This window comes from Salvelinus namaycush, chromosome 31 (genome assembly GCF_016432855.1).
Source record: "Salvelinus namaycush isolate Seneca chromosome 31, SaNama_1.0, whole genome shotgun sequence".
Lineage (NCBI taxonomy): Eukaryota > Metazoa > Chordata > Actinopteri > Salmoniformes > Salmonidae > Salvelinus > Salvelinus namaycush.
The window spans coordinates 24,547,373-24,562,283 of record NC_052337.1 but is presented as its reverse complement, the minus strand read 5'-3'; the positions used below and the strand labels follow the sequence as shown (position 1 = coordinate 24,562,283).

General features: G+C 44.2%; 2 protein-coding genes across 2 annotated transcripts; one reads left to right on the top strand and one right to left on the bottom strand.

The window, feature by feature from the left end:
• Positions 1-1,579: 1,579 nt before the first annotated feature.
• Positions 1,580-7,768, bottom strand: LOC120025959 (E3 ubiquitin-protein ligase RNF180-like). Its single transcript, XM_038970716.1, has 7 exons — positions 7,673-7,768; positions 6,842-6,947; positions 5,330-5,428; positions 4,364-5,212; positions 2,881-3,094; positions 2,610-2,735; positions 1,580-2,322 (listed from the first exon to the last, which is right to left on the bottom strand). Exons 2-7 carry the CDS (start codon positions 6,920-6,922, stop codon positions 2,129-2,131), a joined length of 1,563 nt encoding a protein of 520 aa, XP_038826644.1. The 5' UTR covers positions 6,923-6,947; positions 7,673-7,768; the 3' UTR covers positions 1,580-2,128.
• A 717-nt stretch (positions 7,769-8,485) lies between these two features.
• LOC120025524 (5-hydroxytryptamine receptor 1A-beta-like) lies at positions 8,486-9,730 on the top strand. The gene has a single exon (XM_038970092.1). It carries the CDS (start codon positions 8,486-8,488, stop codon positions 9,728-9,730), a length of 1,245 nt encoding a protein of 414 aa, XP_038826020.1.
• Positions 9,731-14,911: the final 5,181 nt, after the last annotated feature.

Sequence of the window (14,911 nt, the reverse complement as noted above, 5' to 3'; positions counted from 1 at the left end):
CTCCATATTAATGCCCATGATTTTGGAATGAGATGTTCACCGAGCAGGTATCCACATACTTTAGGTCTTGTAGTGCATATTGAATAAAAAGTTTATAGTTATATGAGATGTACATTGTCAATCAAAAGTTTGGACACACCTACTCATTAAAGGGTTTTCCTTTATTTGTACTATTTTCTACATTGTAGAATACTAGTGAAGACATCAAAACTATGAAATAACACATATGGAATCATGTAGTAACCAAACAAGTGTTAAACTAATCAATATATATTTAAAAGTAGCCACCCTTTGCCTTGATGACAGCTTTGCACACTCTTGGCATTCTCTCAACCAGCTTCACCTGGAATGCTTTTCCAACAGTCTTCCCACATATGCTGAGCATTTGTTGGCTGCTTTTCCGTCACTCTCCAGTCCAACTCATCTTCATTGGGTTGAGTTTGGGTGATTGTGGAGGCCAGATCATCTGATGCAGCACTCCATCACTCTCCTTCTTTGTCAAATAGCCCTTACACAGCCTGGAGGTGTGTTGGGTCATTGTCCTTTTGAAAAATGTTAGTCCCACTAAGCGCAAACCAGATGGGACGGTGTATCGCTGCAGAATGCTGTGGTAGCCATGCTGGTTAAGTGTGCGTTGAATTCTAAATCAAATCAGACAGTGTCACCAGCAAAGCACCCCCACACCATCACACCTCCTCCTCCATGCTTCACGGTGGGAACTACACATGCGGAGGTAATCCGTTCACCTACTCTACGTCTCAAAAAGACACGGCGGTTGGAACCAAAAATCTCACATTTGGACTCATCAGACCAAAGGACAGATTTCCACTGGTCTAATGTCCATTGGTTGTGTTTCTTGGCCCAAGCAAGTCTCTTCTTCTTATTGGTGTCCTTAAGTAGTGGTTTCTTTGCAGCAATTCGACCATGAAGGCCTGATTCACGCATTCTCCTCTGAACAGTTGTTGAGATTTGTCTGTTGAACTGTGTGAAGCATTTATTTGGGCTGCAATTTCTGAGGTGCAGTTAACTCTAATGAATTTATCCTCCGCAGCAGAGGTAACTCTGGGTCTTCCTTTCCTGTGCCGGTCCTCATGAGAGCCAGTTTCATCATAGTGCTTGATGGTTTTTGTAACTGCACTTGAAGAAACTTTCAAAGTTCTTGACCTTTTCCATATTGATTGACCTTCATGTCTGAAAGGAATGATGATGGACTGTCGTTTCTCTTTGTTTATTTGAGCTGTTCTTGCCATAATATGGACTTGGACTTGCTATCTTTTGTATACCACCCCTACCCTGTTACAACACAACTGATTGCCTCAAACACATTGAGAAGGAAAGAAATTCCACAAATTACCTTTTAACAATGCACACCTGTTAATTGAAACACATTCCAGGTGACTACCTCATGAAGCTGGTTGAGAGAATGCCAAGAGGGTACAAAGCTGTCATCAAGACAAAGGGTGGCTACTTTGAAGAATCTCAAATATAAAATATATTTTGATTTGTTTAACACTTTTTTGCTTACTTCATGATTCCACATGTTATTTCATGTTATTCTACAATGTAGAAAATAGTCAAAATAAAGAAAAACCCTGGAATGAGTAGGTGTGTCCAAACTTTTGACTGGTACTGTATGTGATTATGCTACCTTCATGTTGATGACCTGAGGGAAGTCCTTGACAGAGCGGGCCCACTGGTCATACATCTGTCAAAATAGGCCTATTATTATAGATCTCTGTGCATTTCCTAACCTGATTTTTTTTTAAACAATAATAATTATTGGTCTTTCGTTTTCACTTCTATTACACTTCTATCCCTCATAAAACAATTTTGGATTTACAGTAAAAACATTTTGGGTAAAACTCTCACAAAATATGAAATAAGCCCATCTACACAACTTCATGTGAGTACTAGTATTTCTATATATATGACCTCCAAAACTGCAACAAAAAAACACCTCACAGTTCCAGTTCCACTCAAGACTGCTCATGATTCCAGTTAACATATGGAGGTGACAGGTGAGTTACCTGGCAGTAAGCACTATTAGGCACAATACTACATCACCCAGAAACCCCAGCTGTACCATTTTTAGAGGTCAGCCATCACTGGCTAAACACACGAACAGCACTCAAGACAAGAAGAAGTATGCTAGAAAGCAAAGAACCAGCAGGGCCAGTATCCAGTTGACAGAGTGAATGTAGATGATGACCAGGTCAATATCGAAGAACCAGCCGCGCATGTCGGCCAGGTCCAAGGCATCCAGGGCGAAGCCTGCTGGGGCAAAGTGCCACCACCTCCCTGGAGCCACCTGCCCCTGGTACCCTGGGATACAAACAGGAAAACTGGGGTCAGAGAGGGAGGCAGACACAGTCCCTAGAGTACACATTTACAATAATGGGTTTTTGTTTAGTACTGCTCAAGCTTGGCATGCTAGTTAACTAAAAGAGACATTCACTTTGTGAGAAATTCATTAGTTACATGAGAATTATAACATGTTTGTTGCATAAGAGCTTACAAGACCGCACAAAAATAAGACAAACTGAGTTACAGATGATCAGATATCTACTGCAAGCAACACACAATATATCCACATCCACAATATACCTTACCCCAAAAGATGCGGAAACGTTTTCGGCAGTTGGGAAGAGGCAATTTAGCACAGTTGGCTTTTTGAAAGTTGTGTTTCCGTGAGTGGTAGACCTTCGGGAAAAAATTCTTAGCTGTCTGGTTGAGCTCTGAAACCAAAAGGCAATTAAACAAATTTAGTTAAAACTCTCAAAGGGCTTCTTACTATTTACAGCTATGGAGAAAACAGCTATTTGTTATCAATAACGGAACCATTGGGAGGAGTATGCACAATAAATTGATGCCGTAGCTCACCTTTCTGGAAGAGTGTGTGTGAGATGAGGGTGCGGCAGAGGGGACAGGGGGTGTTGGCCGGCCGGTTCTTGGCCAGCGTGCGGAGGCAGGGCTCACAGAAGATGTGGCCACAGGGGTGACAGCTATAGGGACTGAAGTAGACATCCAGGCACACAGCGCAGGTGTAGCCCTCTCTGTCCACCTCCTCACTGTCTGTTACCAGCCCTGTCACACTCTATATACAATAAGATAAAATAATAGTGAGGCAATATGGAAAATAATATCCAACAGTAACACAGTAGCACTACTAATCTCTTGTGGACAGACACACGTAACATAAATGGTATCATAGCGTCTGTCAACAGACTGTGGGATGCAACGACTAGCGAGGAACTTTGTTTCTGGCACTTTGATTTGTCATCACTGATCATTTGGACAAATCACAATTACGCAGGTGCTTGCATCTTCTGAATTTCGGAAAGGGAGGGGACATTTGGCCCATTTGTTGCTTTTTACATCTCTTTGTTCACTTTGCACATGATGCTCACATATGATATGAGAGCACTCCAATCAGCCCGTCGAGTGTCATTGTGAGAGAATACTGACCGGCAATAGAGTCTATGGTTTGGGCAGAATGGACGGCTTGTTGACATGCACTAGTCACCCCAATTCAGATACCCATATCACAGAGACCGACTGTAACCATGACGAGAGTGGTTCGTGGAAGGGCTTGAGTTTACAAGCTATCAACCAAAAACAATGAAACTCATCTTGGCACAAGATTAGCCAACTTTATCAAACCACATAAATCAACCTCTAATCTTGGTACATCCACAAGAGAATGTTGTTCTTTTCTATGGTCAGTTAGACTAGAACAAGCGTAGTACCTGTAGTCCACACTCCACAGTACTGTAAGTGTCTCTCAATCATATACACTGTAGGTCCACACTGGCCACTGTCAACCAACAATCTCTCTGCTACTGCTGACAACACAGGGAAATGTAGTCACCCACCTGGCAGGCAACACCCAACTCACTAATCTTCTGTGTTTGTGTTTGCTTAGCTGATGGGCGACGACATTATCAAACGCAAGATATAACTTTCCCCCTTCCAGACACAGTAAAAGTAAGGTGAAGGACTTTGAAATGTGTGTCATACATGTAACTGCTTGTGGTAAACAGTGTCAGACTAACAACCACAGGGACTCCACTGTGGTCTTCTTGTCAGCTCAACAAAATGGTCAAGAATAATCTCACAAAAATGCAATGTAACTAAAATACTGGACAAACTAAACTGTATGAATGTTTGACTTACCATTACATGCATAACTCCATGAGACATTTCTGTTACAGCCAGATGTCTTTCTTACCGACACTTATCTCAATTCAATTCAATGGCTTTATTGGCATGGGAAACATATTTTAACATTGCCAAAGCAAGTGTCTCTTTCTCTCTACCTGTAAATAACCGTCCGATCTCAATTGAGGCCATGACCAATTCTCACCTGTTCCTGGGAGTGGAGCCAGCGCTCTTTCTTCCTCTGTTTCCGCCTCTGGCTCTTCAGCCGGTTCTTCTCTCTCTTGCTGAACCTTTGTATGGCTGGAGAAGCATTGTTGGCTACTAGCTGGGCCTGGAGCTCTGTGGGGGTTCCCCTTCTCTCCTCCTCCACGTCCTCCTCCTGTTCTCCAGGGATGTGGGAGACACCTGGCCCTCTCAGGGAGAGAAGACGAGAACCAGGGGCCTCTCTAGTCAGAGGTGATGAGCAGGTAGGTGACCTAATAATACTAGTTGCAAATAGATGAGGGGTGTAGGACACAACAGGTGAATGGGGCAGCTGCTCTGTCCCAGTCCTCACCTCTCCCTCAGTCACTTCTACAGGGCCAGTCTGGGAGCCAGAGCTACAGGAGGGTTCCAACCTGCCCCTCGCACCAGACTTCATATGAGAAACAATGCTGGGGGAGCTCAATGGAACTGATTGGGTGGCTCTGATGTCAGCCAACTGGAAAAATGCATCTGGGTGTGTTGTGATTGGTCGGCTCTCAGTGGTAAGGCGGGACACAGAAGTACAGCAGAGCTGTGAGCCAACCAGAAAGTCTTCCCCGACCTCTGACCCGTCCTGCTCACTGTGAGAACCCCCCGACTCGCCCTTCAGGCAGCCCGGTCCTCCCCTACCTCTCGTCGTCTGCGGTCTGACCACATGAAGGTAGCGTTTATGGTCCTGGTCGACCCGACTCTTGCTAAGGTGCACGGTGGACTCCTGACCACAGGGGCATTTGGTGTTGTTGAGAAAGTTGAAGCCACCCAGGCGAGCACCACAGTTCTCGCAGTTCAGCTTCCCCACTGTCCACTGGGCCTGCAGAAAGAGGACATCAGAACTGATAGGATTGTCTCAAATTTGTATTCAAAAGTTACAAAAGAACACAGTGCAAATCAAACACTAGCACACAGCTGTACAAACACAAACCCTTACCTGGTGAACTGACGTCAGTATCCACTCTGGCAGTGTATCAACGTTCATGTGCCAGACACTGCATGTACCTGCTGCCGTTGTGTCATCATTAGGCACTATCTGTAGGGAGATAAAGTCCCATCTTTACCCAGTACAGACCCGGTCAACTCCTAACCATATGTTATAACACCAGCCTGGCTCTCCCTACTGAAGAAACATTGCTCTTTTCCTTTTATGAACTGAACAGGAGTGAAGGACCTATGGTGAAACTCCGTCTGATGCACGGTTTTGTTTATTTCATATAAGCAGAATAGTGAAATGTATGTGCCGGGGGAAATGTGAATGTATAATTGGTTGAATGAGTGCGTTTTAAGTGGTTTAGGTAAAAGCAGCACTGTGCGTTGCGAAAGCTATGTGTTGTTGTCTATAGTGATGTACAGTAGCCTAAGTGTATGAAAGTGTATATACTTATATTAAATGTGTGTAGTTATGTCCTTGAGTTGTTATTGTCTATTGATGTTTTGTAGCATTTCATGTTTTGTGTGGATCCCAGGAAGAGTAGCTGCTGTGTTAGCAGTGACTAATGGGGATGCTAATAAAATGCTAAAAGACACGTGCTGCTCTATTTTCTCACCTACCACTGAGAGACTTTACATCAGGGGTAGGAAACTAGATTCAGCCATGGGCCGATTTTTGTCAGAGAGGATGGTGAACATAATTAAGATAACTTGTACAGTGCATATTGACAACTAAACCCAAAAAGAGATGGAATTTGAAAATAACAATCCTTTCATACCTTGATTACATTGAGAATCTTGTATTTGTGGGAACACTTGGGAACAGACTTTTAGTTGAATTCCTGGTAGTTTTAGTATTTTTTTATATATACATTTTTTATTCTAAAAACTTTGGGGGGCAAAATAAAATGTGTTGCTGACCCCTTCTTTACAACCCTGGTTGGGGCAAGGAGAAGGATGGAAGCAACACTGTCACAGTTACATGAATCAGAATGTGAGCTATGGATCCGTCTGGTTCCACCGGGTTAGGTCATGACTTCATGAACTTTAGGAGGGAATGACTGGATTGTTTGGACTGCAGTCACTGACCTTTACTACACTCAACATTACTTGGATGTTTTTGCAGTCTAAGGCAGGGCCCTTCAGGGGCTGTGTGTAACAAATGTCTCAGAGTAGGGGTGCTGATTTAGGATCAGTTTTGCCTTTTAGATTACAATAAATAAGATTACATGGACTGGGGGGAAATTATCCTAGATCAGCATTCCTACTCTGAGGCTTTGTTTAGACAGGCAGCCCAATTCTCTTGATTTCTTCAGATGAGCTCTGAAAAAGATCTGATGTGATTGGTCAAAATACCAATTAGTGGAAAACATCAGAATTGGGTTGCCTGTGCGAACGCAGCATGAGATGCTTGATGGACAGCCTCTGAAATATTGCCTTGGGAGTCAGAGCTAGAATGCTTTCCTATGTGCTTTACATACACTATACTAGCTGGAAAAGTAACCCCGTCACTCACCGGATGCAGGCATGTTGTGTCTACAAAGCCTTTACGACACTTTCTGCAGCGGAGCATAGCCACCGCCCCTGGGTTGTCCATGGAGACCGATGTCTGCTGCTCTCATCTGCCACAGAATCAATGAAAAAGTGGGCACAGTAGGCTAAATGCCAACACACAGACAAATAGGTAGGGAGCATGTATTTCCTCTCATGGAGAGGATACCAGAACATGTGATATGCATTCAGCACAGGTGATAAGGCTAATGGGAATTTTTCTGAAGCACTGTTAGAAGATGAACCCAAATCAGGTTGAATTACAATATGATCCATGTGATGATGACTCTTGAGTTTTCAGAAAAACTGCTGGAAAACGGTTTACTGTATGTGTACCTATATTCGTATATAGCCTTCATTTTAACATAACTGACAACATTTCAACTAAGAGTCAAAATTGAGACAGTAGGCCTATCTACTCAACCTTGGATGCAGTTACTCTAACCGTGCATGGCCATGGCCCTATACAGTAGCGTCACGCCAAATTCATGATATAACAGCTAATAAACATTTAGGCTTTATTTAGATAGTCTATAATTTACTACGTAAATAAAAAATACAATAAAAAAGGCAACATCCAAATGTCAATGATTATTATTAATAGCGTGAAATACAAAACTAGCCATGCCAGCTGAGCTAAATCTAGCAAGCAACAATCTAAAAACTAAACTCCTCTCTTCTCGTGAGGCGGTGTGCAGCTAGTTCAACATTTCTGTTCATTCTTTTAGACAAATGCAAATGTTTATGACGATGGCTTTTGAAACAATTGCCATACTGAAAAAATAACATATCCTACCTGGGATTTCCAAAGTCCTATGCTTTCCCTTCGAAACGATTAATTAACAATTTAATAGAAGAAAAATTCGTCCGAAAGTTAGAGGACAATGACGTCATTGCTTTTTGTTACGGAGCGTCAGATGCACCAAACTTCACAAGTAATCCACTCTGCCATGTAGGTCTACGCCAGGTGGCAGCATCAGACCTGATCACAGCGAGGTACGCTGTCCATGGTGCTGATCTGAGAAATAACTTCAATAAATTCCATATCTTTATTTGTTAAGCAAGAACAGCAATGGCAGATTCGTTTGTAATATTTTCGTAATTGGAAAGGACAGGCATAGTCCTATGGTTTCCGTTACAGCTGTGGTTTTCTAGAATAATTTAGGCTATTGCTCATATCTAAACATTGAATAATAAATACGTCATACAAATAAAAACGTTGAAAACTAGTGTGTGTGTGCGCGTGCGTGTGCGCGCGCGCGCGCGCGCGTGTGTGTCTATGCCAATTCATTGTTATTAGTGCTCTTTCAAATCCTGTTGGTAAAGGGATGATAGCACCTGCATCTCACTGCGCGCACTCTCTCAGAGAGTCCAACTGTTGGTGCGGACAGAACATCTCTTTCAATCTCACAGCCAACTGACGTATTTTCCATCACTGGTATAAATGAACCCTCTCGTCAGTCGTCACCAACCGGCACAGAGTGCATACAATGCTGAGCGCGCAGCGCAGAGTCCAGCTGTAGATCACAATGCGCTCTCCAAGGGTGGAGCTCTATTGGGCACGGGAGATGACACAATGTAACTGAGGAGCGCTTCCTTTTTCATCAACATGGAGGAAAGAAACAACTCGACGGCCGCATGGTTTCTATTTGATTCTCAAAACGAAACCTCGACAGCTGATTCCGAGGAGGTGAAACTAAGTTCCCAAATCTTCCCGTCCTTTCTCCTGGCTGCGCTCATTCTCTGTGCCATATTTGGTAACGCGTGTGTGGTTGCAGCTATCGCCCTGGAGAGAAATCTTCAGAATGTAGGGAACTATCTGATCGGGTCTCTGGCCGTGACTGACTTGATGGTATCGGTTCTGGTGTTGCCAATGGCGGCCCTTTACCAAGTCTTAAACAGGTGGGCTCTCGGACAGGTACCGTGTGATATTTTTATCTCTTTAGATGTGTTATGTTGTACATCATCCATTCTGCACCTGTGCGCCATCGCCTTGGACAGGTACTGGGCCATTACCGAACCCATAGAGTATATGAAGAAGAGGACGCCCAGAAGAGCGGCGGTTCTGATCAGTGTCACTTGGTTTGTCGGGTTCTCTATCTCTGTTCCACCCATGTTGATCATGCGTTCCCAGCCGAGTAGTAAGGCGGAGGACATAGCAAACCCCGAGCAGTGCATGATAAGTCGAGACCCATGGTACACAATCTACTCAACATTCGGCGCGTTCTACATTCCGTTGATACTCATGTTGGTCTTATATGGACGGATATTCAAAGCCGCCAGGTTTAGAATCAGGAGAACAGTGCGTAAAACAGATAAAAAGAAAGTGTCTGATTCTTGCTTGGGACTGTCCCCTACTCTTTTTCACAAGAGGACCAACGGCGACCCGAGTAAAAGCTGGAAGAGGAGCGTGAAGCCCAAACCGACCCTGTGCGTAAACGGCGCGGTCAAGCACGCGGAGGACGGTGAGTCGCTGGAGATCATCGAGGTTCACAGCAACTCGAAAAACAACCTGCCACTCCCCAACACCCCCAACTCCGAACCGCTCTTTGAGAGCAGACACGATAAGAACATGGAGGCAAAGAGAAAGATGGCCATGGCCAGAGAGCGCAAAACGGTAAAGACCCTGGGTATCATTATGGGCACTTTTATATTTTGCTGGTTGCCTTTCTTTATCGTTGCCCTGGTAATGCCCTTTTGCCAGTCGTGCCAAATGCCAAAGTGGCTCGAGGACGTCATTAACTGGCTCGGGTACTCCAACTCCCTACTGAATCCCATAATTTACGCATACTTCAACAAGGACTTCCAAAGTGCTTTTAAGAAAATAATAAAATGTCACTACTTCAAAACATAAGCATACATCATCCTTGTATGGTCTAAAACGTTTGACTGCGGACTTCCGACTGAAGTGTGCAGAAGACAAAGCTTACAACCATTCCAGTGCCATTACTCAGTGAAATATACATTTATTGAGAGGTGGGAGAGTTGATAGGAATGTTGTTTCATAAAAAATAATTGTATTATTATTACTGTTATACGTGTTGTTATATTATTAATCATTTGTATTATTATACCAGGAGTTTTATGAAACTTTATAAACAAGATTGCTGGATGTTAGAGCGGACCACTCATGCCCATGTCAAACATGCTTCGTAGTGTTCAATAAACAATGTCCTATTTCAGAAACTTCTGTACTACTGTGTTGATATGTGTGCATAATTGAAGATTCACATTATCTCTTGGGCATTTGCCATAGCATTTTATGAAGAAATAGTCTTTGTGTTGAGACAAATCTAAATCTAACAGCAAGAGAAAGTATTATGGAAGAATAAGCATCATTTGTTCTTCCATAATGGCGTTTTGGATTATACCCAAATCAGCCCCCAGCAAAGAAGACATTATTTTACAACAGACAGGTGGATGAGTTACTCACAGAAATCACCTGTTATATTCCCAAATGACTTACACACACATACACACACACAAAGATGTTCTAATGTTCAAAATTGTACATGGTCAGATATGAAAATAAGGAAACATTTGAAAGAGTAATGTTGAAAGCCACCACTGAACTGTGCTTTTAGTCTATCCTAGATACAATAATTTCAGGAATTTCAAATTGTATTTTGCAATTGAGGCATGTCACTAAGTGATTTTTAAAAAAGGAATTAAAAACAAGTCACAACAAGTCAAAGCTGAAAACCCGACAATAACAACCTTTAAAAACCAACAGCCTAGTAAGCCTGCGACACTCCCCTACTATACTGTGTGCGTGTGTTTGCAAGTGTGTGTGTGTGTATGCATGTGTTTGCGTGTGTGTGCGCGCACACCAATATGAATGGTGGACATATTTTCATTCATTACACCTGCACGGTCCACGAGAGAGAGAGACAGAAAGAAAGAACGAGAAAGAGTGTGTGCATACACGAAACAGAAATGATGAGGGGGAAAGAGCGCAAGAGAAACTATCTAGTATGGTGCAATGTGTAGGTTGTGATCGGATCACTGCTGTAAAACAAGATGCTAGCTGGAGTGATTGTGTCATTCTGCATCTGGGAGCCATTGCATAGTCTGTAGTGAGGCATTAGCATAGCAACAAAGATGAAATATTTGCACAGCGTACTAGAGACCAATTCAACTCAGAGCAGGGCTTTTCTCTGTGCAAAACAAACACAAACACGTCCCTCTGTGTGACTTTCAGCAAATCTCCGGAGGCTGAAGGAATCCAGTCATGCAACAGCCTCTGCCCAAGACTGTCTGTCCTATCTTTACTTTAAATATGAAACTGTATTGTTACCACATACAGACCTAACTTTCACCATGGCCGTGACCCCACTCTCTAAGAGCGACTCATGGGGAGTTGGGATATGCAAAAAACACATTTCACACCTTACACTTGTATAGGTTACCCACTTGTACATACAGTGAAACAGGACATATAAACTCAGCAAAAAAAGAAACCTCCCTTTTTCAGGACCCTGTATTTCAAAGATAATTCTTAAAAATCCAAATAACTTCACAGATCTTCATTGTAAAGGGTTTAAACACTGTTTCCCATGCTTGTTCAATGAACCATATACAATGAATGAACATGCACCTGTGGAACGTTCGTGAAGACACTAACAGCTTACAGACAGTAGGCATTTAAGGTCACAGTTATGAAAACTTAGGACACTAAAGAGGCCTTTCTACTGACTCTGAAAAACACCAAAAGAAAGATGCCCAGGGTCCCTGCCCATCTGTGTGAACGTGCCTTAGGCATGCTGCAAGGAGGCATGCGGACTGCAGATGTGGCCAGGGCAATAAATTGCAATGTCCGTACTGTGAGACGCCTAAGACAGCGCTACAGGGAGACAGGACGGACAGCTGATCGTCCTTGCAGTGGCAGACCACGTGTAACAACACCTGCACAGGATTGGTACATCCGAACATCACACCTGCGGGACAGGTACAGGATGGCAAAGACAACTGCCCGAGTTACACCAGGAACGCACAATCCCTCCATCAGTGCTCAGATTGTCCGCAATAGGTTGAGAGAGGCTGGACTGAGGGCTTATAGGCCTGTTGTAAGGCAGGTCCTCACCAGACATCACCAGCAACAACGTCGCCTATGGGCACAAACCCACCATCGCTGGACCAGACAGGACTGCCAAAAAGTGCTCTTCACTGATGAGTCGCGGTTTTGTCTCACCAGGGGTGATGGTCGGATTCGCGTTTATCGTCGAAGGAATGAGCGTTACACCGAGCCCTGTACTCTGGGGCGGGATCGATTTGGAGGTGGAGGGTCCGTCATGGTCTGATGCGGTGTGTCACAGAATCATCGGACTGAGCTTATGGTCATTGCAGGCAATCTCAACGCTGTGCATTACAGGGAAGACATCCTCCTCCCTCATGTGGTACCCTTCCTGCAGGCTCATCCTGACATGACTCTCCAGCATGACAAGGCCACCAGCCATACTGCTCGTTCTGTGTGTGATTTCCTGCAAGACAGGAATTTCAGTGTTCTGCCATGGCCAGCGAAGAGCCCGGAGCGAAGAGCCACGTCTGGGACCTGTTGGATCAGAGGGTGAGGGCTATTGCCATTCCCCCCAGAAATGTCAGAGAACTTGCAGGTGCCTTGTTGGAAGAGTGGGGTAACATCTCACAGCAAGAACTGGCAAATCTGGTGCAGTCCGTGAGGAGGAGATGCACTGCAGTACTTAATGCAGCTGGTGGCCACACCAGATACTGACTGTTACTTTTGATTTTGACCCCCCCTTTGTTCAGTGAGACATTATTTCATTTCTGTTAGTCACATGTCTGTGGAACTTGTTCAGTTTATGTCTCAGCTGTTGAATCTTGTTATGTTCATACAAATATTTACACATGTTAAGTTTGCTGAAAATAAACTCAGTTGACAGTGAAAGGATGTTTATTTTTTTGCTGAGTTTATAAGCAACCACCTATTTAAACTGACCAGCGTGCCCCATGGAGCATGTCACCCTGTTTCTTTCTGCACACACAGCACCCCTTCCCACAGAAGCTGGGCCCACTAAAGACCACTCAATGGAACATAGGACGGCGAGCCACGTTGCCACAGCGACCCTCAGGGCCTTCAAACTCCGGGCCTGAGGGGCAATTATCTGATCAAAGGGCGTCTAGAATACAGGAATAAAGAGGAACAGAGGGCCCACATTGTTCCTGCTCTGATCAGAAGAATCGAAAATCTCCTGGCCATATAACCATATCCAAGGCCCACTCCTCCACACAACCGTCCATCAACATGTCACATCTCACTCATTCTCCTCTTATTTTCCAACAAAGAGCAGTGTTTGTCGGTTGTACAATGGTCTCTTTCTGTTGCAAATAGCCGGGAGATCGTTTCACACAGACAGAACCATGATGGAGAATTAATCATGAGGCTGCCCTTCAGGTTCCTATGCAATCTCCAGTTGAGCCACTTGTTGGGTCTGTGAGTGGATACAGAGTGCCCTCCTCACTAAATCACTGTGTGGGTTGGAGAACATGAGGAGGGCACTGGTGGCAAAGTCATGCTCCCTCCGTGGAAGTGAAGAACTCCTGGTGTTCTTCTGTCAGTACCATTAAGTTTACAGTCCTTCAAGTAGACCAATAAACCCATGGAATAATTGGTTTCCGTTTTGTTCTCTGCTTGCTAGTCCTTACACAGCACCTTTCTTTACAGTAAGCCTCTTTTTCACAACACTGGCATCGATTCCCGTGTTCTGGGTTCAGCCAGCCTACGTTCATGCCTGTTAGGTGTGGGGTGTACTAAGCTGGGTCATCTGATGCGGAACAGGAATAGATCGTTAGAGGAGCTGGGAGAAAGAGCGGGGATCCGATCATCTCGCCTACTGAAGAAGGTCGTCGCTGAGGTCTGTGACTCCTTGCCAGTGCTTCATCTGCAGTATGTGACTGACACTTCCAATTCTGATCGGTGGAAGGAGGGTCTGGATTATGTGTTCCCTGCACTGTGCTGCGGCAGGGGTATTCGAGGAGGACGTGGGGATGCTGCTCTCCTTCGATACCCCGGAGCTGGGGGAGTTCAAGGAGGTGGGAAAGAAGGCCATGTACAGAATATGTGTAAAGGTGTCCCATGCCTCTTCCCTGGAAGGGGTAAAATCGACGAGGTGGGCGGGTGTGCTTGGTCCAGGTGCCTCCCCAAAAGGCTGTTGGCGATCATTATACAAACTGCCTATTGATAAGAGAACAGCTGACCTCCAATGGAGGATAATACATGGAGCCATAGCCACCAATATGTATCTGGTACACCTGGATCCTACTGTTGGGGAGGGGTGTCCTTTCTGTGCTGAGTCTTAAACTCTGGCACATCTGTTTTTACTGTGTCCCAGGTTGGTCGGGATGATTGACCTGATCACTAATTGGTTCTCAGCGTTGGGAGAGGTTTTCTCCTCCCAACTGTATATATTTTGGCCAAAGTACAGGTTTAGTCAAAAGGGTGTAGTTGTGTTGCTTAATTTTGTGTTAGGGGCAGCAAAATTAGCGATAAAATCTATCTCTCTCTCTCTCGCTCTCTCTCGCTCTCTCTCTCAGCCCACACAAGTGCTACAATTTTGTAGGAGCAGGAACCAGATGAATGCTTGACATCAAACAGAGGCTCATTGTTTGTAGTGTTGCTGTTTGTACCTTCAGCAGTTGCTGTCATTCTGCAGGGGCTGCTCCCACTCACCTGTGATCTATAGAGAACAATGGGACAGGAAGATTAAAGATGACTACAGATATATTACATCAGAGAGAGTGAAAGAGAAGAAGAGGACACACACACACGTATGGAAAAAGGGAAAAAAGTTTGATTTATTTTCGATACAGGTCTTAAGATAATTCACATTGGCATTGTATGGTTCTGAGAACTATTCTCAAGTTGTTTGTCCTCTCATTAAAAAACGGAGGAATTAAATGAGAGAAATGACTGTATTAGCACACAAAACAGTCACCATCTCCCAGCCGTGGGTGTTGAACAAGAGGTCAGACAAAGTGCACATCTTGTTCTTTCCATTTCTCTTCCCTCTTCCAATTT